Raw genomic sequence first — 21,196 nt, forward strand, 5'->3', positions numbered from 1 at the left:
TCCTGTAGGTTAAAATAACTGAAAATTCTAATATTTGATTGTTAGCTTTATTAGAGAAGATTCACTGAAAATGTTATCTCCATTTTCAATTGGGGAAATTTCTAAAAATTGGAAATACTTATTTTTGACATACGTTGAAAACCTGTTGTTGAATTTGGGTTTTAATTAGTTACCAGCACGACTCCACTTGTAAGAAATTTGCAAATTTTACTTTGGTAGGTTCGATATACACTCAATTAACTTCAGTACTTCAATGTCATCTGCACAATCCTTCACATTGGTATGTGACACCAGTGAAAGCAAAATTCTCACAGGTATCATGTGAGTTTGATAATTTCATACAATGACAGTCCATATCCTTTCAACATCCTATCATTCAACAAATTAAATATCCTAATATTCAATAGTTTGCATTAAAATATTATAATAAATGAATATGTCTTGTGAGCTGAATCTTTGATCCACAAATGTGAGAATTATGGTCTTTTAGCCTTTTTGCACAATCGAAAATTTATCTTAAAAATCTGATGCTCTGAAGTTGTATCTTGCTGAACCAGTTATCATCACACAGTATGGGTTGCCATACTACTGCTCTCAACCCTATTGTTTTTAGGATTTTCTGCATGGTGCACCATAATTGCAGCTTGGAGCCATGTTTCCCTTGTCCATTAGATGATGGAGTCTTGAAACTCAGCTATCCATTAAGCATGCTAATTCCTGGGTAGGATAAAGAACAAATTGTGGGAATTTCACAAAAAAATTGTATAAATTTGTCATGTGCTCAGGCTAATCAAGCACATTGGAATTCTTCAATTTGCAAATTTGAACTATCTATCCCCTCTGATTCCTAGATAATCCCCAAGTAAAGTAAAAGTACGAATATGCATGAAGCAAACTTCTTCAATTAGTTGAATAGTCTCAAAGAACATAGACGTTTTGTCACCTCTATTATTCAGTAGTTCTGTCCACTAAACATTTATCCATCACCTTAGTAAAATGTATTTCATTTTCTGCTTTCATTGTTCCTGCAATGGACTATTGCAAACACTTATTGCCCTCTGTCTCCCAAATACACAAAAATGCAAAATGGGATATATGTGCTGAACGTTATGATTCTAGTTGATTCATTGTATTGAATCTTCACAAGATGCATTCTGCTTGCAATGTAAAAAAAATCAACTATTTATTCAGTAAGCTGTTTGATTAATTATTATTTTATAACTTGGTCTATTGATGCATTTTAAGGTTCTTTTGCATGTATTCACAATGCAGTTAATTTCAGGTTATAATGAAACTAAAAGAACCTTTTTTTTACAATTTCTTCATATATGAATCAGGAAAATAGTGGGCTTGATAGGATAGAAGTACGGGACAATGGTGATGGAATCAAATCTGTTGACACACCTGTCATGGGAATCAAACACTACACATCTAAGATTAGTCATCATGAGGACTTGGAAGCCCTAGAAACATATGGATTTCGTGGTGAAGCATTGGGTTCTATCTGTTCTGTGGCTGAGGTAAGAGATTGTTTGTTAATTTGACAATCATTATTAAGGATGTTGTATTTACATATTTGTCCAAATGCCTTTTAAATGTTGTTAATGTACCCCCCTCAATCGCTACTGCTGGCAGGTTCATTCCATATGCGTATCACCCATATATGTTAAAAAGTTACCTTTCAGGTTTCCTTTTATTTTTTCCCCTTTAGCCTTAAACTGATGCCATCTAGTCCTCGATTCCCCAACCGTGGGAAAAAGACTGAGTGCACTCACCTTATTGATGCCTCTCGTGATCTTACCACTTCTATAAGGTTCCCCCGCTCCCCCCCCCCCCCCACACACCCGCTCAGTCTCCTATGCTCTAAAGAAAACAGTTCTAGTTTGTCCAACCTCTCCATGTAACTCAGACCCTTGAGTCCAGGCAACATCCTTGTAAACCTTTTGTGCATTCTTTTCATTTTAATAACATCCTTCCTATAGCAAGGTGACCAAAACTGAACACAATACCCCAAGTGCGACCTCGCCGACGTCCTGTACAATTGCAACATAACTTCCCAACTTCTATACTCAATGCCTTGACTGATGAAGGCCAGTGTTTCAAAGCCTTCTTCACTGTCCTGCCTACCTGTAACTCCACTTTCAGAGAACTATGCACCTGAACTCCAAGGTCCTTCTGTTCCACTACACTCCTTAAGGCTCTACCATTCACAATGAAATCCCTACCTTGACTTGACTTTCCAAAATTCAAGACCTCATACTTATCTATATTAAACATTTTGCCATTTCTGGGACTACTTCCCCAGCTGACCAGGGTCCTGCCGCAATGTCTGACAACCTTCCTCACTGTCCACGGTACCTTCTATTTTAGTTTCATCTGTAAACTTAGTAATCATGCCTTGAACCTCCTGATCCAAATCATTGATATTGATACCAAACTGCATTGGGTCCAGCACTGACCCCGAGGCACTCCACTAGGTACAGGCCTCCATTCCAACAAGCATCCTACCACTAGTACCCTCTGCTTCTTACCATCAAGCCAATTGTGTATCCAGTTTGCCACCTCCCCTTGGATTCCATACGATCTAACTTACAGAGCAGCCTACCATGTGGAACCTTATCAAAGGCCTTACTGAAATCCATATGGATTATGTCTACCGCCATGCCCTCATCAACCTTCCTTGTCACTTCATCAAAGAACTCTAACAAATTTGTGAGGCACGATCTTCCACGCACAAAGCCATGCTGACTATTCCTAATCAAACCTTATCTTTCCAAATGCATATCTCAGAATCTTCTCAAGTAATTTACCTAGTACAGTTGTTAGGCTTACTGGTCTATAGTTGCCAGGTTTTTTTTTGCAGCCCTTCTTGAACAAAGGCACAGCATTCATTGTCCCCAGTCTTCCAGGACCTCACCCATGGCTAATGATGATGGAGAAGTATCAGGCAAAGCCCTCGCAATTTCTTCTGTAACCTCTTGCAGTGTTCTTGGATATATCTGGTCAGGACCAGGAGATTCATCCACCTTCATACATCCAGCATCTCTACTGTGATATGAACTGTCCCCAAGATATTACCACTAATATCCCCAAGTTCCTAAGTCTTCATGTCTTTTTCCACGGTAAACACAGAGGAGAAATATTCATTGAGGACCTTGCCCATCTCCTGCGGCTCTACACATATGTTCACTTTGGTCTTCGAGTGGTCCTATTCTCTCTCTAGTTATTTTTCCTTAAATATACTTAGAGAACTTCTTGCGATTCAGCCTAATCTTCTCAGCCAAGGCTATTTTGTGCTGTCTTTTCACCCTCCTGATTTCCTTCTTCAGTAAACTCCTGTATCCCCTATACACCTCCAGGAATTCCTTTGATCCCAGCTGCCTGTACCTGTGCTATACATCCTTTTTTCTGGTCAAAGCCTCAGTGTCTCGTGTCATCCAGAGTTCCCCATTCTTGTCAACCTTGGCTTTCACTGTCATAGGACTATATAGACTTTGAGCTTGAGCTGCCTCACTTTTAAAGGCTTCCCACTTTCTGGAGGTACCTTTGCCTGTGAACAAACTACTCCAATGAACCCTTGCAAGCTCCTGTCTTATTCCATCACAATTCACCTTGCTCCAATGTAGAACTTGAACCTGTGGACCAGTTTTGTCCCTCTCCATAACTATTTTAAATTAATAGAACTATGGTCACTGGTCCCAAGGTGCTCCACACTGTCGCTTCTGTCACCTGTCCTGCCTATTTCCCAAGAATAGGTTGGGTTTTGCCCCTTCCTGAGTAGGACCCTCGATTTACTGCTTCAGGAAACTTTCCTGAATGCACTTAACAAATTCCACCCCATTTAAGCCCTTAGTACTCTGGCAGCCCCAATCTATGTTAAGAAAATTAAAATCCCCTATTATGACTCAATTACTCCTGCAAGTTTCCCCAATCTCCCATATTTGTTCCTCTAATTCCCATTGACTATTTTGAGGGCCTATGGAGGGCCTACAGCTAAGTAATGTCTCCATCCCCTTCTTATTTCTTAGCTCCACCCATAAAGCCTCACTGGTTGATTCTTCAGTTATTTCATCTCTGATTACTGCTGTGATGCTCGCCTTGATCAAAAATGCCACAACCTCTGTGCCACCTAAAGCATCTGTACCCTGGTACATTAAATTGCCAGTCCTGTTCTTCCCTTAGCCATGTTCCTGTAATGACAATAATATCGCAGTCCCATGTACCTATCCATGCCCTGCGTTCATCGGTCTTACCCGTCAGCCCTCTTGCATTGAAACAGATGCAGTTTAACACAATGGGCATTCCTTGCTACTGGTCATGTTCCAGCCTGACCTATCTCTTCACTTTACTATTTCTGATTACTGTATCTCCTTCCAGCCTCGGACTTGCCTCCCTGCTGATGAGGGTTCCATTCCCCTGCCAATCTAGTTTAAACCTTCCCTTGCAGCAATAGCAAACCTGGCCACCAAGATATTGGTCCCCCTCCAGTTCAGATGTAACCCGTCCTTCTTGAACAGGTCACCTTTACCCCAGAAAAGATCTAACAATCTGAATCCCTGCTCCCTGCACCAATTCTTTATCCATGCATTCACCTGCCATATCCTCCTGTTCTTACCGTCACTAGCACGTGGCATTGGAAGTAATCCAGAGATTACCACCGACAGGGTCCTCGTTTTAACATTTTTCCGAGCTCTCTATAATCACTCCACAGGACCTCATCTCTATTTTTACCTATGTTATTTGTGCCAACGTGCACAATGACCTCTAGTTGCTCACCCTCCCCCTTGAGAATGTTCTGTAGCCACTCCAAGATATCCTGGACCCTGGCACCCGAAAGGCAGCACATCATCCTGGATTCCCGTTTGAGGCCACAGAATTTCCTGTTTGCCCCCCTAACTATTGAGTGTCCTCTCACTGTTTAACTTTACCTTTTCCTGCTGTGCCCCAGAGCTGTAGTACCACCAACCTGGCTGCTGCTGTGTTCCCCTGAATGGTGATCCCCCCCCCAACAGTATCCAAACTGTTTTCGAGAGGATTGGCCTAAGGGGATTCCTGCACTCTCTACCTACTCCTTTTGCCTTTCCTGGTGATCAGACAGCTACTCTTTGCCTGCACCTTAGTGCCTACCTCACTAAAACTTGTATCTATGAAGAGGTCAGCATCTCGGATAATCCTGAGTGCATCCAGCCCCCTAACACGGTCTCCCAGGAGCTGCAGCTGGATGCACTTACTGCAGGTGTAGTTATCAGAGAAAATAAAAGTCTCCTTGAGCTCCCACATTCTGCAGGAGGGATATGCGACTGCCCTAATTGCCATCTCATCTGCTGTAAGACTTAATATATTACAGGCAGTTTCCCTGTGATACACTTAACTGAGAGTTGAAGAATAAGAATGTAGAAGTATATCAGAAATAAGAGCAAGAGTAAACTCCTGCCTCCTGCCTGCTCTGTAATTCAATGCAAACATCACTGTTTCAGCTCCACTATCTCATTTAATCTCTCATTACTTGATTCCCCAGTAGACCAAAAATCTATTGATCTCAGCCTGCTGTGCTCTTCCAGCACCACTGATCCAGAATCTGGTTTCCAGCATCTGCAGTCATTGTTTTTACCTCTATATTCAAACAGCCTAGCATTCACTCTGGGGAGTAGAGACTTGCAAACATTCACAATTCTCTGAAGAAATTTCTCCTCTCTGTTTTAAATCCTTATCCTGAGATTGTGCCCTGATGTTCTGGATTCCATGGTGAGGAGAGACAATTTACCCTGTCAAGTCCCTTTCAGAATTTTATTAAAATTTACATTTTAACCTCAAGAGAATGTAACACAGTTTAGTCAGCCTATCATTATAGGACGACCCTCTCATCCCAATCGAGTTAATCTTTCCTGCACTGCCTCTTACTTTCTTCCCCAAGCCCATTACTGCATATATATTGTAAAATTTCAGTTAGCAGCACTTTTGCTGCAGGGGGAATACTTAGTACATCCTCCTCTGGAAAATGAAGAGGCCAAAATGATCAATTCTACATTTTGAATTGTTTCTGCCATATTAAAGAATATGTGTATATTACCTGTGATTTCCCAGCATTTGTTCCTGATTTTAGGCAGGCTACTTGGGGAGCTCACTGAATCGGTTCTTGCATATTCACAAATAGTCCTTTACAGGACTGGGGAAGGGATTAAAGAAATCTAGAACAGTACTGCATGGAAAGAGACTGTTGGTCCCATCATGTCTTGGCAGGCTGTTATAAAGGACCATTGAGCATACAAATTAAGAGCAGAAGTTGGCCATTCTGCCCTTCAGACCTGCTCCACTGAACTATTTGTATTCTGAGTCCCATGTTCCCATCTATCCTGATAACCCATCTCCCCCTTAATATTTTTAAAGACACCACTTCTACCACCTCCTTAGGTACATGCATTCAAAAGTTGTACAAATCCTCAAGGGAAACAATTCGCCTCATCTCTATTCTAAAGGGGCATCCCGTATTTTTAAAAGTGACTTGACTCTAGATTGATCCACAAGAGTAAACATAATTTCCACTTTGTGAAGATCATTTAAGATCTTATATACTTCACACAACTTCTAAAGTCCATTGGGAACAAGCTTGATCTGTCTTTCCAACATTTCCTCCTAAGATAACCGACATAATCCAAGTATCAATGTAGTAATCCTCCCCTGAACCATCTCCAAAGTATTTGTGTCCTTCCTTAAAGAAAGATGCCAAAGGCGCACATAGTATTTGAGGTATGATGATACCATAATTGAAGTGTTGCAACCTTGTTTTTATACAAAACAAAGAACTGTGAATGCTGGAAATCTGAAACAAAAACAGAAATTGCTGGAGAAGCTCAGCAGTTCTGGCAGCATCCATGGAGGGAAAGCAGAGTTAATGTTTCAGGTCCCGTGACTGTTCTTCTGAACACAATTTGGAGCCTTATTTTTATGTTTGATTCTTTTTGTGATAAAGAAAAGCATTCCAATAGTTTTAAATTCTTGTGCCCACAAACCAACCTTTTGTGACTCATGCACTAGAACATCTAGGTCTTTCCTGAACCTTGGACTCTGTACTCATTCTCTACTTAAATAATACTGTTTATTTTTAATTCTTCCTGCCAAAATGATCAATTCTACATTTTTCCACACATTACTCCATGTGTCAGGGTTTTGCCCACTGCTTCCTTGTTATGTTACCTTTGATCCCCTCAGCTAAATCATTGCTATAAATTGTAAAACGTTGAAGACTCAATACAGACCTGTCCGAAATGTCAATTTTCCTGCTCCTCGGATGTTGCCTGACCTGCTGTGCTTTTCCAGCACCATTCTAACCTTGGCTCTGATCTCGAGCATCTGCAGTCCTCATTTTCGTCTGGTTGGACCAAAGAGTCTGTTTCCATGCTGCATGACTCTGACTGTATAATATGATTCTTTTTCTGTTTATATGCAGATTAAAATCACACATAATTGTTGCTGTCTCTTTATCATAAACACCCAAAATTTCTTGTTGTGTACTTCTTGCTCCATCATAGTTGCCTGTAGATCATTTCCACTAGTGACTTCTTTCCCCTACTACCTCTGATCTCCATCCAAACTGATTGCATATCATTATCTACTAAACCAGGATCATCTCTAACTATTGCACCAGTGGGGTTATGAAAAAGGTTCTTGCAAACAGGATTAGGGAGAATCCTGAGGTATTTTATAAATACATTAAAGTGGTTAGCCAGGGAAAAAGGTAGGGCCATTAGGGACCAAGGGGGCAACATGTGTGTGAAGCTGCAGGATATTGGAAGGCAGTTGAATGAATACTTATCATCAGTCTTCACTCTGGACAAGGGAAAAATAGGTACAGAATTCAGGAAAAAGGGACTGTGAAGAACTTGCACAGTTTGACATAGGAAATGGAGAAGTATTGGCGGCTTTGTCAGGTTTAAAAATAGACAAGGCTCCTGGCCTAGATGAATTAAATCCCAGACTGCTATGGGAAGCAGAAACTGGCTTAGTAATAGGATGCAAAGTGTAATAGAAGGCTGTTTTAATGACTGGAGGCCAGTGTCCATTGGTGTACCCCAAGGATCAGTACTGGGACTCTTATTAATTGAAATATGGGGGGAATGTTAAGCAAATTTGCAGATAATACCAAGCTTGGTAGACTGTTAATAGCAAAGAATATAGTTGTAGCTTACAAGAAGATATAGATGGGTTGGTCGGATAGGCAGACCACTGGCAGATCGTATTTAATCTTAATAAGTGTAATGTGATGCACTGTTGGAGGAGAAACACGATGAGGGAGTATTTAATGAATGGCAGGACACTTGGTTGTTTCGAGGAACAGAGGGAGCTTGGGGTAATTATTCACAGATCCCTAAAGTTGTCAGAGTACCTGAATAGCATAGTTGTTTTCATCAGTCATGCCATAGAGTATAAGAAGGAGGAGGTAATGTTGGAGTTGTACAGAGAGCATTGGTCAGGCTGCAACTGGGGTATTGTATGCAGTTCTGGTCACATCACTGCAGGAAGGATGTGATAGACTAGAAGGGGTACAGAGGAGGTTCAACAGGATGTTGCCTGAGATGGAGAAATTGAGCTGTAAGCAGAGATTAGATAGCCTTGGATTGTGTTCTTTAGGGGGGACATGATTGAGGAGTATAAGATTAAAAGAGTATGGACAGGATGGATAGAGAGCAGCTGTTTCCTGTGGTTCAGGGTCAATTATGAGAGGGCATAATTTTAGGATGGGTGCAGGAGGTTAAGAGGGGATTTGGGAAAAAAAAGTTTCACTCAGTGGGTGATGAGAATCTGGAATGCACAGCCTGAGAAGGTAGCGGAGGCTGAAAACCTTATGACCTTTAAGAAATATTTGGATGAGTACTTCAAATATCATAACATTCAAGGATATGGGGCAAGTGCAGGAAATTGGGATTAGCGCACTTTTAGTGATAGTTATGTCGGTGCAGACTCAATGGACCAAAGGGTCTTTACTATGCTGTGTGAATCTATGAATACTATCTCAGGCGTGTTGCCCCACTTCTTTTACCTAACTTCCTATTCTTGAATGTCCTGTACTCCTCAATATTCAAAACCAACCCTTGTCATCCTGCAGCTATGTCTCTATAAAGACTTTCAGAGCACATTTATTCATTTCAAAGTGCACGATCGATTCATTTACTTTTTAACGGATGCTACACTAATTCAGAATCAGAAGTTTTTTGTTATGTTTTGGTAACATCTAGTTTTAGCAGCAGATTTCTTTTTTCCTCTCCATCTCGTCCTGCCGTTCCCTGACTCTCATTTTCCATGTTAGTATTTCACTCTCCTCCCTCAACTCTCTCCCTTGATTTATTACATTTACCCAAGCTTAATCCCTCAGCACCTCACACTTCACCAACCAAATTGTTAAGATTAAAGAAAACTCTGTTTCTTTAGATATACAGCATCTGAGAACTGGAGTCCCAGCAGAGATTAAGATTAAGATCATCCCAGCAGTCTAGATCACACGTTTCTCAGTACTCAAATTAGAGCTCCATGAACTTTCCATTTCTCTAATATTATTCATCCTATCCCAACTTGCATGTGTCTCAGTGAGTAATTCGGGTGGTTATTCCTTTTAAATTTAGCTTTCTAATTTAATACCTAACTTCTCCATATTCCCTCACCAGAACCTTTTACCTAGTTCTACCTATGTAGTTGGAACCAACATGGACAGTGATGACTGGATTTTACTCAGTCCCATGACAAATTCTTCTCTCGTCAAAAAGAAATATCCTAAATCCTGACAACGTACAAACAGCACAGCCATCTGACTATCACTCTTTGCTGCAGAGACCACTGCCAATCCCCTTCACTATACCGTTCCCTTACTATCACTGTCTTCTTTCTTTACAAAACCACCACCCCGCCCTGCTGCTGCCGCTGCTGCACCACCATACTCTCTTGAATAGCTTCCCTTACAAATGTTTAGATTAGATTACAGATTACATTACAGTGTGGAAACAGGCCCTTCGGCCCAACAAGTCCACACCGACCCGCCGAAGCGAAACCCACCCATACCCCTACATTTACCCCTTACCTAACACTACGGGCAATTTAGCATGGCCAATTCACCTGACCCTGCACATCTTTTGGACTGTGGGAGGAAACCGGAGCACCCGGAGGAAACCCACGCAGACACGGGGAGAACGTGCAAACTCCACACAGTCAGTCGCCTGAGGCGGGAATTGAACCCGGGTCTCAGGCGCTGTGAGGCAGCAGTGCTAACCACTGTGCCACCGTGCCGCCCACAAATGTGTAAGGGACTGGGAGGAAGCAGCCAGTGCAGGGACCCCCTGCGGCCGTTCCCCTCAAGAACAAGTATACCGTTTTGGATACTTGTGGGGGAACGACTTACCAGGGGTAAGTAACGGGGCTCAGGCCTCTGGCACGGAGCCTGTCCCCGTTACTCAGAAGGGAAGGGTGGAGAAGAGCAGAGCAATAGTAATTGGGGACTCGATAGTTCGGGGCATAGATAGGCGGTTTTGTGGGAACGAGAGAGATTCACGTTTGGTATGTTGCCTCCCAGGTGCAAGAGTACATGATGTCTCTGATTGTGTTTTCCGGGTCTTAAGGGGGAGGGGGAGCAGCCCGAAGTCGTGGTCCACATTGGCACCAATGACATAGGTAGGAGGAGCGCTGAGGATGTTAGGCAGGCTTTCAGGGAGCTAGGTTGGAAGCTCAAAGTTAGAACGAACAGAGTTGTTGTCTCTGGTTTGTTACCCGTGCCACGTGATAGAGTGGAGGAATAGGGAGAGAGATCAGTTAAATGCGTGGCTACAGGGATGGTGCAGGAGGGAGGGATTCCGGTATTTGGATAACTGGGGTTCTTTCTGGGGAAGGTGGGACCTCTATAAACAGGATGGTCTGCACCTGAACCTGAGGGGCACCAGTATCCTTGGTGGGAGGTTTGCTAGTGCTCTTGGGGGGGGTTTAAACTAACTCTGCAGGGGCATGGGAACCCAGACTGTAGCTTTAGGGTGCAGGACCTGGAGTGTAGGGAGGTTAGGAACATGGCATCAATTTCAAAGGAGGGTGCCTGTAAACAGGAAAGTGGCTTGAAGTGTGTATACTTCAATGCAAGAAGTATACGAAATAAGGTAGGTGAACTTGCAGCGTGGGTTGGTACCTGGCACTTCGATGTTGTGGCTATTACGGAGACATGGGTAGAACAGGGACAGGATTGGCTGTTGCAGGTCCCAGGGTTTAAATGTTTTAGTAGGGTCAGAGGTGGGGGTAAAAGAGGGGGAGGTGTGGCATTGCTTGTCAAAGATAGTATTACAGCTGTGGAAAGGACGATGGATGAAGACTCGCCATCTGAGGTAGTTTGGGCTGAGGTTAGGAATAGGAAAGGTGAGCTCACCCTGTTAGGAGATTTTTACAGGCCTCCTAATAGTCCTAGAAACGTAGAAGAAAGGATTGCGAGGATGATTCAAGAGAAGAGTGAAAGTAATAGGGTGGTTGTTATGGGGGACTTTAACTTTCCTGATATTGATTGGGAAAGCTATAGCTCAAGTTCGTTAGATGGGTCAGTGTTTGTCCAATGTGTGCAGAAGGGTTTCCTGACACAATATGTAGATAGGCCAACAAGAAGTGAGGCCATACTGGATTTGGTTCTGGGTAACGAACCAGGCCAGGTGTTAGAATTAGAGGTAGGTGAGCACTTTGGGGACAGTGACCACAATTCGGTGACTTTTACTCTAGTGATGGAGAGGGATAAGTGTGCACTACAGGGCAAGAGTTATAGCTGGGGGCAGGGAAATTATGATGCGGTGAGGCATGACTTAGGATGTGTGGCTTGGAAAAGTAAGCTTCAAGGCAAGGGCGTAATTGATATGTGGAGCTTGTTCAAGGAGCAACTATTGAGTGTCCTTGATAAGTATGTACCCGTCAGGCAGGGAGGAAAGGGTCGAGTGAGGGAGCCGTGGTTTAATAAGGAATTGGAATCCCTTGTTAAATGGAAGAGGGTGGCCTATGTAAAGATGAGGGGTGAAGGTTCAATTGGGGCGATTGAGAGTTATAAGGTAGCCAGGAAGGCCCTGAAGAGAAAGCTAAGAGTAGCAAGGAGGGGACATGAAAGGTCCTTAGTTGGTAGGATTAGGGAAAACCCTAAGGCTTTCTATAGGTATGTCAGGAATAAAAGAATGACTAGGGTAGGAATAGGTCCAGTCAAGGATAGTAGTGGGAAGTTGCGTGTGGAGGCTGAAGAGATTGGGGAGACATTGAATGAATACTTTTCGTCAGTATTCAATCAGGAACAGGACATTGTTGTCAATGTGAGTACTGAGTCACAATTAAGTAGAATGGATGGCTTTGAGGTATGTAGAGAAGAGGTGTTGGAAATTCTGGAAAGGGTGAAAATAGATAAGTCCCCTGGGCCTGATGGCATTTATCCTAGGATTCTCTGGGAAGCAAGGGAGGAGATTGCAGAGCCATTGGCCTTGATTTGTATGTCCTCGTTGTCTACAGGAGTAGTGCCAGACGATTGGAGGCTAGCAAGAAGGGGAATAGGGATAACCCTAGTAACTATAGGCCGATGAGTCTCACTTCTGTTGTGGGCAAAATCTTAGAGAGAATTGTAAGGGATAGGATTTATGAACATCTGGATAGGAATAATGTGATCAAGGATAGTCAGCATGATTTTGTGAAGGGCAGGTCGTGCCTCACAAACCTTATTGAATTCTTTGAGAAGGTGACTAAGGAGGTGGACGAGGGTAAGGTGGTAGATGTGGTGTATATGGATTTTAGTAAGGGGTTTGATAAGGTTCCCCATGGTAGACTACTGCAAAACATACGGAGGTATGGCATTGAGGGTGAGTTGGAGGTTTGGATTAGGAGTTGGCTGGCCGGAAGAAGACAGAGTAGTTGATGGCAAAGGTTCATCTTGGAGTGCCATCACTAGCGGTGTTCCGCAAGGATCTGTTTTGGGACCATTGCTGTTTGTCATTTTTATAAATGACCTGGAGGAGAGGTAGAAGGTTGGGTGAGCAAGTTTGCGGATGATACAAAAGTCGGAGGAGTTGTAGACAGTGAGGAAGGACGTGGCAGGTTACAGCGGGATATAGATAAGCTGCAGAACTGGGCAGAAAGGTGGCAAATGGAGTTCAATGTAGCTAAGTGTGAGGTGATTCACTTTAGTAAGAGTAACAAAAAGATGGGGTACTGGGCTAATGGTCGGATACTTGATAGTGTGGATGAGCAGAGGGATCTTGGTGTCCATGTACACAGATCTTTGAAAGTTGCCACCCAGGTAAATAGTGCGGTGAAGAAGGCATATGGTGTACTGGCTTTTATTGGTAGAGGAATTGAGTTCCGGTGTCCTGAGGTCATGTTGCAGTTGTATAAGACTCTGGTGCGGCCGCATCTGGAGTATTGTGTGCAGTTTTGGTCGCCATACTATAGGAAGGATGTGGAGGCACTGGAACGGGTGCAGAGGAGGTTTACCAGGATGTTGCCTGGTATGGTAGAAAGATCGTATGAGGAAAGGCTGAGGCACTTGGGGTTGTTGTCATTGGAGGGTTTAGATAGGGTTGACAGTGAGAATCTTTTTCCACGTATGGAGTCAGCTATTACAAGGGGGCATAGCTTTAAATTAAGGGGGGGTAGGTATAGGACAGATGTTAGGGGTAGGTTCTTTACTCAGCGAGTCGTGAGTTCATGGAATGCCCTGCCAGTAGCAGTGGTGGACTCTCCCTCATTATGGGCATTTAAGCGGGCATTGGATAGGCATATGGAGGATAGTGGGCTAGTGTAGGTTAGGTGGGCTTGGATCGGTGCAACATCGAGGGCCGAAGGGCCTGTACTGCGCTGTATTCTTCTATGTTCTATGTGCATGGCCAATTAATTCATCCACCCTGCAGCTCTCACACTCATCCAAACTAGGTGACAGCCTCAAACCTGTTGAATTATTGCAAAAGCTGAGGGTCCTGTGCTGTGGGTCCTCTTACCTGCCTCACTTAGAGTCATAGAGATGTACAGCACGGAAACAGACCCTTCAGTTCAACTTGTCCATGCTGACCAGATATCCAAAATTAATCTAGTCCCACTTGCCAGCATTTTGCCCATATCCTTCAAAAAGCTACCTATTCATGTACCCATCCAGATGCCTTTTAAATGTTATAATCGTACAGCCTCTACCACTTCCTTTGGCAACTCATTCCACACATGCACCACTCTCTGCTTGAATAAGCTGTCCCATAGGTCCATTTAATATCTTTCCCCTCTCAGTTTTAATCTATGTCTTGTAGTTTTGGACTCACCTACCCAGGGAAACGACTTTGACTATTGACCCAATCCATGCTTTGTAAGGTTGCCCCTCAGCCTCCGACACACCATGGAAAACAGCTCCAGCCTATTTAGTTTCTCCTTGTAGCTCAAACCCTCCAACTCTGGCAACATCCTTGTTCATCTTTTCTGAACCCTTCCAAATTCCACAACATCCTTCTGTAGGAGAGACCAGAATTGCTCACAATACTACAAAAGTGGTTTAATCAATATCCTGTATGGCTGCAACATGACCTCCCAACTTCTATACTCAATGCAGTAACCAATAAAGGCAAGGATATAAAATGCCAAACGCCTTCTTCACTATCCCATTTACCTGCGACTCCACTTTTAAGGAACTATGAATCTGCACTCCAAGGTCTCTTTGTTCAGCAACACTCTCAAGGCCTTACCATTAAGTGTGTAAGTCCTGCCCTGATTTGCCTTTCCAAAATACAGCACCTCACGTTTATCTAAATTAAACTCCATCTGCAAATCTTCGGCCGATTGGCCCATCTGATCAAGATCCTATTGTACTCTGAGAGACCTTCGCTGTCCACTACACCTCCAACATTAGTGTCATCTGCAAACTTACCATACCTCCCATGTTCACAGTCAAGCCATTTACATCAATGAGGAAAAGCAGTGGACACAGCGTCGATTGTTGTGGCACGCCACTAATCACAGATCTCCAATCTGAAAAACAACCCTCCACCACCACCCTCTGTCTTTTATCTTCAAGCCAGTTCTGTATCCAAATAGCTAGTTGTCTCTGTATTCCATGTGATCTAACCTTGCTAACCAGTCTATCATGAGGAACCTTGTCAAACACCTTACTGAAGTCCATATGGATCCCATCCACCACTCTGCCCTCATCAGTCCTTTTCGTTACTACTTCAAAAAAATTCAGTCAAGTTAGTGAGCCAGGATTTCCCATGCACAGTCATTTTAACTATCTCTTGTCAGTCCTTGCCTTTCCAAACACATGTAAGTCCTGTCCCTAAGCATTTCCTCCAACAACTTGCCCACCACTGATGTCAGGCTCACCAGTCTATAGTTCCCTAGCTTTTCCTTACCACCTTTCTGAAATGGTGGCACTACATTAGCCAACCTCCAGTCTTCTAGCACTTCACCTCCAATTCCTCAGCAAGGGGCCCAGCCATCTCGCCCCTCGCTTCCCACAGAGTTCGAGAGTGTACCTGATCAGATCCTGGGGATTTATCCACCTTTATGTGTTTTAAGATGTCCAGCACTGCCATGTCTATAATAATGGCATTTTTCAAGATGTGTTTATTTCCCCACATTCTCTTTCTTCCATATCCTTCTCCACAGTTAACATTGATACGAAATACCTGTTTAGTATCTCATCTATCTTCTGCGGTTGCACATGTAGGCAGGCTTCCTAATCTTTAAGGGGCCCTATTCCGTCCTTAGTTACCCTTTTGTCCTTTATGTATTTGTAGAATCCCTTTGGAATCTCCTTAATCCTATTTGCCGAAGCTATTTCATGTCCCCTTTTTGCCCTACTGATTTTCTTCTTAAGTATATCCCTGCTGCCTTTATACTCTTCTAGAGATTCACTCAATACCTAACATATGTTTCTTTCTTTTTTCTTGACCAAAACCTCGATTTCTCCAGTCATCCAACATTCCCTACACCTACCAGCCTTGCCCTTCACTCAGAGGGACATATTGTCTCTGGACTCTTGTTATCTTGTGATTGAATTCTTCCCAATTTCCAGCCATCCCTTTACCTGCGGACATTGCCCCCAGTCAACTTGTGAAAATTCTTGCCTAATAACATAAAATTTGGCCTTCCTCTGGTTTAGAACTTGAAATTTTAGATCCGGTCTATCTTTTTCCATCACTGTTTAAAACTGATAGAATTATGGTCACTGGCCCCAAAGTGCTGCCCACACCTGAGTCACCTGCCCTGCCTTATTTCCCAAGTGTAGGTCAAGGTTTGCACCATCTCTAGTAGGTGCATCCACATTCTGAATCAGAAACATTTTCCTGTCCACACTTAACAAATTCCTCTCCATTCAAACCCTTAACACTATGGCAGTCCCATTCTATGTGTGCATAATTAAAATCCCCCACTATAACCACTCTATTATTCTTACAGAGAGCTGAGATCGCTTTACAAATTTGTTTCTCAATTTCCCATTGACTATTGGGGGTCTGTAATACAAGGGTCAAAAAGTATGGTGCTGGAAAAGCACAATCGGTCAGGCAGCATTCGAGGAGCAGGGGAGTTGACATTTCGAGCTTAAACTTTTCATCAGGAATGATGAAGAGCTTATGCATGAAATGTTGACTCTCCTCCTCCTTGGATGCTGCCTGACCGCTGTGCTTTTTCAGCACTGCATGTTTTGACTCTGAACTCCAGCATGTGCAGTCTTCACTTTCTCCTAGGTCTACAGTACAATCCCAGTAAGGTGACCATCCCTTTCTCATTTCTTACTTACACCCAAATAACTTCCCTTAATGTATTTCCAGGAATGTGCTCCACAAGTACAACAGTAATGTTATCCTTAATCAAAAACACCACTCCTCCCTCCTCTCTTGCTCCCCTTTATATCCTTCCTATAGCATCCAAACCCTGTAACATTAAGTTGCCAGTCCTGTCCATCCCTGAGCCACATCTCTCTAATTGCTATGATAGCCCAATCTCACGAACCTAACCATGCCCGCAGTTGATCTGCTTTATCTGTTAGCCTCTTGCATTGAAATAAATGCAGTTTATCAGTCCTATCTCATTCTCTGCTTTGTACCTGCCTGCCCTGATTGTTTGACTTCCTCCGTTTCCCAATTGTATCTGTGTCAGACTGCTATCTTTCCTCAGCATACTAGTTTAAATCCTCTTGGGCAGCTCTAAGAAATCTCCCCGCCAGTATATTAGTCCCCTTCCAATTCAGGTGCAATCCATCCTTCTTGTACAGGTCACATCTACCCCAGAAGAGTTTCCAATGATCCAAGAATGTGAATTCTTCTCTGCACCGGCTGCTCAGCTGTTTGTAGTCACACCTCCTTGTTCCAGATCACTGGCCAATTCAGAAAGTCCTATGCTATGGGACATGACTTCTCGTAGAATAAAGTAACCGTTCCCTTTCCGTAATGTGCTACAGTGTTTGCAGCTTGGCTTTCAGTTCAATAACTCTGAACCGAACGTCTTGCTGCCACAAGAACTTAGTTGCAGATGTGTTTGCCCTGGATCACACCTAAATCTAGAAGCTTCATGTCCTGATGCTCTAGCGCATCACTAATATGTGATAATTAATTAATAATTGCCTGTTTATTCATTTATAATTAATATGGCCTCCATCTGCCAGTTTACAATGCTAATAAAGCAATACAATGCTGATAAAAATTTCTAGTACTACCAGTTAGTAACTGTTCTCAGTTATACAAAATCAGAAATTAAATGCTGTAGGCTTGAAAACAAGAGGCAAAGCACCCTTTACTGAATTCTCCACTCAGCACATAGCAATGCTTGCAGTAAATCTTGCTTAAAGCACCTTTTCTCCCTTTGTACAAAATTCTCATTTTGATACAAATTCCCAGATAATGCAATTTTTCTTCTGACTCAGTCAAGCAAAGTCTTTCTCTCATTATGTAGCCTTACTGACCCAGTTTTTCCCATCTTTAAGCCCTTTCCCCGACCCTGCAATTTTCTCCAAATACTATTCCAGATTCTTTTGGAAAGTTTTATACTTTAATTTCAAGCAGTGCATTCCAGATTGTAACTCACTTTGTAAATCAAAATATCCCCCATTTTGTCTTTTCTTCTATAACTGATTTCCTTAAATCAATGGCCTTTTGTTCCTGACCTTTCATAAAAATTTTAAGTAGGTACAGGATATGAAGAATGGTACCATAGTATATGAGCTAATCCATTACTAGACAGCCTTACCTGTCCTTGAAGATGGCTGCAAAGGAGACCAGCCAAATCAGTTTTTGCATGTGTTGTGTTTGAAGACACAAAATAACACAAAATTGAAAACTCAACACTTAAACAAAAATAAGTTGCAAGACTTTTATATTAGATTACTTACATTAGATTACTTACAGTGTGGAAACAGGCCCTTTGGCCCAACAAGTCCACACCGACCTGCCAAAGCGCAACCAACCCAGACCCACTCCCTTACATTTTACCCCTTCACCTAACACTACCGGCAATTTTGCATGGCCAGTTTACCTAGCCTGCACATTTTTGGACTGTGGGAGGAAACCAGAGCACCCGGAGGAAACCCACGCAGACATGGGGAGAATGTGCAAACTCTACACAGTCAGTCGCCTGAGGCGGGAATTGAACCCAGGTCTCTGGCACTGTGAGGCAACAGTGCTAACCACTGTGCCACCGTGCCGCCACATGGAATTTTTTATTTCAAGCTGTGAGAATATTTTATGCATTTTGATATTTTAAGCATTTATTATTTCTCTTTAATTTGTTCATCTAAAATATAGTTAAAATTGCACAACACTAAAATAGATTTTTGTGTTATACAGCCACATTACAGTAGTTTTGATATTTAGTGCAATGATAGTTTTCTGAATAATTAGAATTGTTATGAACTAAATGAAATGTCTATGTTTTTCTGAGAATATCCTTCATGTGTGAGTCTTGAAAGTGAGTGACGACTGGAGTGATGCTAGTAACAGTTGAGCCTTAGACTAGCTCACATGGCACCGTATTTACATACCTTTCAACTAATTAGTGATCAGAACAGGATTTCTCGCTGACGTTTTCCTAACCCAAAACATTGAGGGCAATTGAAACATAGCTTTCCACAACCAATTGTTACATCTGGACCTGGTTTACATTGCACTCGTCTACAGCAGTCAGTGCATTTACCCATAGAGCCATTAGGGTTCACCTTGAATATTGCATTAAAATGTTTATTATGCAAATATCATTCAGCTTCACTTTCTTTTTTGCAGGTTGTTATCACAACTAAAACGACTGCTGATGATGTGAGTACTCAGTATACTTTGGACAAAGCGGGACACATCATTGCACAGAAACCTTCTCACATGGGCCAAGGTATTTCATTTTTCTTATGTCAAAGATGGGTGTGTTGCATGTTGGGGCGGCACGGTGGCTCGGTGGTTAGCATTGCTGTCTCACAGCACCACGGTCCCAGCTTCGATTCCAGCCTTGGGTGACTGTCTGTGTGGAGTTTACACATTCTCCCCCTGTCTGCGTGGGTTTTCTCCGGGTGCTCCAGTTTCCTCCCACAGTCCAAAGATGTGCAGGTCCAGTGAATTGGCCATTCTAAATTGCCCATAGTGTTAGGTGCATTAGTCAAAGGGAAATGAGACTGGGTGGGTTACTCTTCGGAGGGTCGGTGTGGACTTGTTGGGCTGAAGGGCCTATTTCCACACTGTAGGGAATCTAAGCTAATCTAATCATCCTTGTATTTAAGCGAGTTCACATCTCAACTTTTTGAATTTTCAACTGTTGTAGCGAACTTTGGAACAAATTAAGGCAAAGTTCAATTTAATTAATTTAATAATTTATCATTTAATATATAATAATTTATATTATTATTAAATGATAACAGCTGGAAGCAGCATCAACAAAATAAGATCAAATATACAGTATGTTTAGTAGTATATAAGGGAAATTCTGTATGTTTTAAATGAATAAATTTGCAGTGATTGGATGTCAGAAGTAAGGATATAAATTAACTTTAAGATGTCAAATAACATCATGGCCAGGAGTTTGCAGTCAGAGGTGAATCAACGATGCTTGTTGCTAAAGGACATCAAGAAACGTTGCTCGCGAATGTTTTTGCTATTTCTGTGGCATGAGTTTCCTCTTTCAATCATTATTACAAATATGACGTCAGGTTGAGGGGATTGTGAGGTATACAGTAAGAGCGATGGCATTAAATAGATTAATTGGAACATTCTTGAATATCGAATATTCCAATGGACAGTTACCACAAAGTAAAATGCACTGAGTTTTCCGCTTGCTGACTGCAATAGTTTAAATAACAATAACTGATTGGGACTTGCAATGGGGACTGAAACATAAGATGCACCAACTTTCTTTAGAAAAGTTAAAATGTGCATTTTAATCGTACTGGAATGTCAAACATCTCCATTAATATAAAATTTGCTTTTCAAGGCTAGTGAGGCTATTCAGTAATAAATATGTCACAATCCCAGGTACACCTTAGAACATAGAACATAGAAGAATACAGCGCAGTACAGGCCCTTCGGCCCTCGATGTTGCGCCGATCCAAGCCCATCTAACCGACACGAGCCCACTATCCTCCATATGCCTATCCAATGCCCGCTTAAATGCCCATAATGAGGGAGAGTCCACCACTGCTACTGGCAGGGCATTCCATGAACTCACGACTCGCTGAGTAAAGAACCTACCCCTAACATCTGTCCTATACCTACCCCCCCTTAATTTAAAGCTATGCCCCCTTGTAATGGCTGACTCCATACGTGGAAAAAGATTCTCACTGTCGACCCTATCTAAACCTCTAATCATCTTGTACACCTCTATCAAGTCACCCCTAAACCTTCTTTTCTCCAATGAAAACAACCCCAAGTGCCTCAGCCTTTCCTCATACGATCTTTCTACCATACCAGGCAACATCCTGGTAAACCTCCTTTGCACCCGTTCCAGTGCCTCCACATCCTTCCTATAGTATGGCCTCCAGATGCGGCCGCACCAGAGTCTTATACAACTGCAACATGACCTCAGTACTCCGGAACTCAATTCCTCTACCAATAAAAGCCAGTACGCCATATGCCTTCTTCACCGCACTATTTACCTGGGTGGCAACTTTCAAAGATCTGTGTACATGGACACCAAGATCCCTCTGCTCATCCACACCATCAAGTATCCGACCATTAGCCCAGTACCCCATCTTTTTGTTACTCTT

General features: G+C 42.6%; 1 protein-coding gene across 4 annotated transcripts in view; it reads left to right on the plus strand.

Annotated features, from left to right (window-relative positions):
* The window catches only part of pms1 (PMS1 homolog 1, mismatch repair system component), a 113,648-nt gene that overhangs the window by 18,512 nt on the left and 73,940 nt on the right, over positions 1 to 21,196 (plus strand). For all 4 annotated transcript variants that reach the window (XR_015757575.1, XM_043692840.2, XM_043692842.2 and 1 more), the window contains exons 3-4: positions 1,338 to 1,520; positions 19,233 to 19,335. Coding sequence is in view for 3 of the 4 variants with exons in the window: in XM_043692840.2 (XP_043548775.1) it covers positions 1,338 to 1,520; positions 19,233 to 19,335 (286 nt within the window). In the remaining variant the exon portion in view is untranslated. The remainder of the gene's footprint in view (positions 1 to 1,337; positions 1,521 to 19,232; positions 19,336 to 21,196) is intronic.

The sequence above is a fragment of the Chiloscyllium plagiosum genome, unplaced genomic scaffold, assembly GCF_037043375.1.
Source record: "Chiloscyllium plagiosum isolate Xiang-an unplaced genomic scaffold, Cpla_swu_hap1 HiC_scaffold_7, whole genome shotgun sequence".
NCBI classification, from domain to species: domain Eukaryota; kingdom Metazoa; phylum Chordata; class Chondrichthyes; order Orectolobiformes; family Hemiscylliidae; genus Chiloscyllium; species Chiloscyllium plagiosum.